A 1,933-nucleotide genomic window follows, 5' to 3' on the forward strand; every position below is an offset into this window, starting at 1 on the left:
ACCTGCATCCCACTAGAGACTGTCGGGCCCCCGGGAACCTGTATCCCACTAGAGACTGTCGGGCCCCGGGAACCTGCATCCCACTAGAGACTGTTGGGTCCCGGGGAACCTGCATCCCACTAGAGACTCTCGGACCCTGGGGCACCTGCATCCCACTAGAGACTGTCGGGACCCGGGAACCTGCATCCCACTAGAGACTGTCGGGACCCGGGAACCTGCATCCCACTAGAGACTGTCGGGACCCGGGAACCTGCATCCTGCTGTTCCCTTTTCCTCTGTTCTTGATCACTTCTGCTTTCTTGTTCCCATGATGCAAATGTTCTCTGTTATAATTTTGAATTACATGTTTACTATAAGTCATCTCCAGTTCTTTGTGAAATAAGGTAAGTGTTAGTACATTTTTTAAAGCATCTTGAGAAGTCCAGAGGAAAAAAGGATATGATTCCATATGATTTCAGATCTGTTGTTCTGTGCTCTGCTCTGTTCCTCCTGGTGACGACCTGTCTTGCTTTCTGGCAAGCTTGTTGTGCTTTGTGATTTGCTTTACTTTGTGTCAGTGCTGACTTTGAAGCTGTGCTTCAAAATACTAAAAATTCATGTGCACAAGACTCAGAAGACTTTGCTATAGTAGTTGTCCTTGAAAAACTGCATTATTTAATAATCACTGTTTTTTGACCATCTGCTATATCTTCATTTACAGTAACAGTGGCGACTCCTTTAGATATTAACAAACTGGTGCTTGTTATGTACAGACTCGCCGGCCTCAGCCCGGAGCTGGAGTAGCAGGGGCTGTGACGGGTCAGCCGGCATCCCACAAGAAGGCCAGAAGCGCGCCACCTCTGCTCAGGAAGAAGCCCCAACGTGGACTGTATGCATCCGTCAGGAGCTCAGGCTACGGCAGACCCAGCTCTCCACTGAACACGTGCTCTACTCTTGAAAAGAAAACTTCCAGGGCTACTATAAAAAGCAAAAATTTGAGATCCTTGCCCACCTCAAGTCAAACTAGAAATAAAGGTGATCATAGCCTCCTTTTATGATGGAATGCTGCACAGACAGGATTCACAGATTATTTTGCTGTCTGATTTTTAGGAAAGAGGATCGATGTTAAAGGACTGCATTTCCTTTCTGAAAGGGGCAGTTCACAGGGGACAGGGCTTAGCCCAGGTAGTGGCAGTGGGGGGTGAGTAAGAATATGCTTAGAAGGCAGAACCAAAGTGTAAAGAATCAGCTTTGGGTTGCTTGTGTCTGGGGCTGGAGCAACTGGAAGAAGGGGCTGTCCCAGCTGGACAGCAGAGAAGTGCAGCATAGTAGACTCGGGGGGGGGGGGAAGGGTTTAGTTTGAGAGGCAATAATTTTGAGGTATTGATTCAGCATGCAAGTAGAGATGACCAGGGGACAGCTGGACATGGAAGTCTGGAGTTCATGAGGAAGGCTGGGGCTGCAGGTGTCACTAGGGAGCTGAGAGAGACTGGTAAAGACGCTTTCTCAGCCGTGAGACTGAGCCTCCCAAGGAAGGGAGCAGGACTTGAGGGAAAGCAGACTATACCCGAGTCCTGGGCGTGCGGCTCTTAGAGGGCGGGCAGAGGGGGCTGGACCCGCAAAGGAGACTGTGAAGTTGGGGAGACGTGTGAACACGTGGGCTCCTGAAAGCCCAGTGACAGGAGTAGGTAAGAAGGGCCCAGTCTCATTGATGCTGAGGACAGAAAAGCAGGACAGAGCCTGCTCTCAGGTCTGGGAGAAAGGTGAGGACAGAGCTGCTCTCGGGTGTGGGAGAAAGGGAGGACAGAGCTGCTCTCAGGTCTGGGAGAGAGGGAGGACAGAGCTGCTCTCAGGTCTAGGAGAGAGGGAGGACAGAGTCTGCTCTCGGGTCTGGGAGAGAGGGAGGACAGAGCTGCTCTCGGGTCTGGGAGAGAGGGAGGACAGAGCTGCTCTC

The 1,933-nt window shown here is 51.2% G+C and overlaps 1 protein-coding gene across 1 annotated transcript in view; it reads left to right on the top strand.

Moving 5' to 3' along the window:
- CEP162 (centrosomal protein 162) overlaps positions 1–1,933 on the top strand; it is a 99,951-nt gene that overhangs the window by 40,500 nt on the left and 57,518 nt on the right. The window contains exon 12 of the mRNA XM_003801303.1: positions 753–1,014. Within this exon, the coding sequence (XP_003801351.1) occupies positions 753–1,014 (262 nt within the window). The remainder of the gene's footprint in view (positions 1–752; positions 1,015–1,933) is intronic.

Source organism: Otolemur garnettii, unplaced genomic scaffold (genome assembly GCF_000181295.1).
Source record: "Otolemur garnettii isolate 467f Iridium unplaced genomic scaffold, OtoGar3 scaffold00205, whole genome shotgun sequence".
Taxonomy (NCBI): Eukaryota; Metazoa; Chordata; class Mammalia; order Primates; family Galagidae; genus Otolemur; species Otolemur garnettii.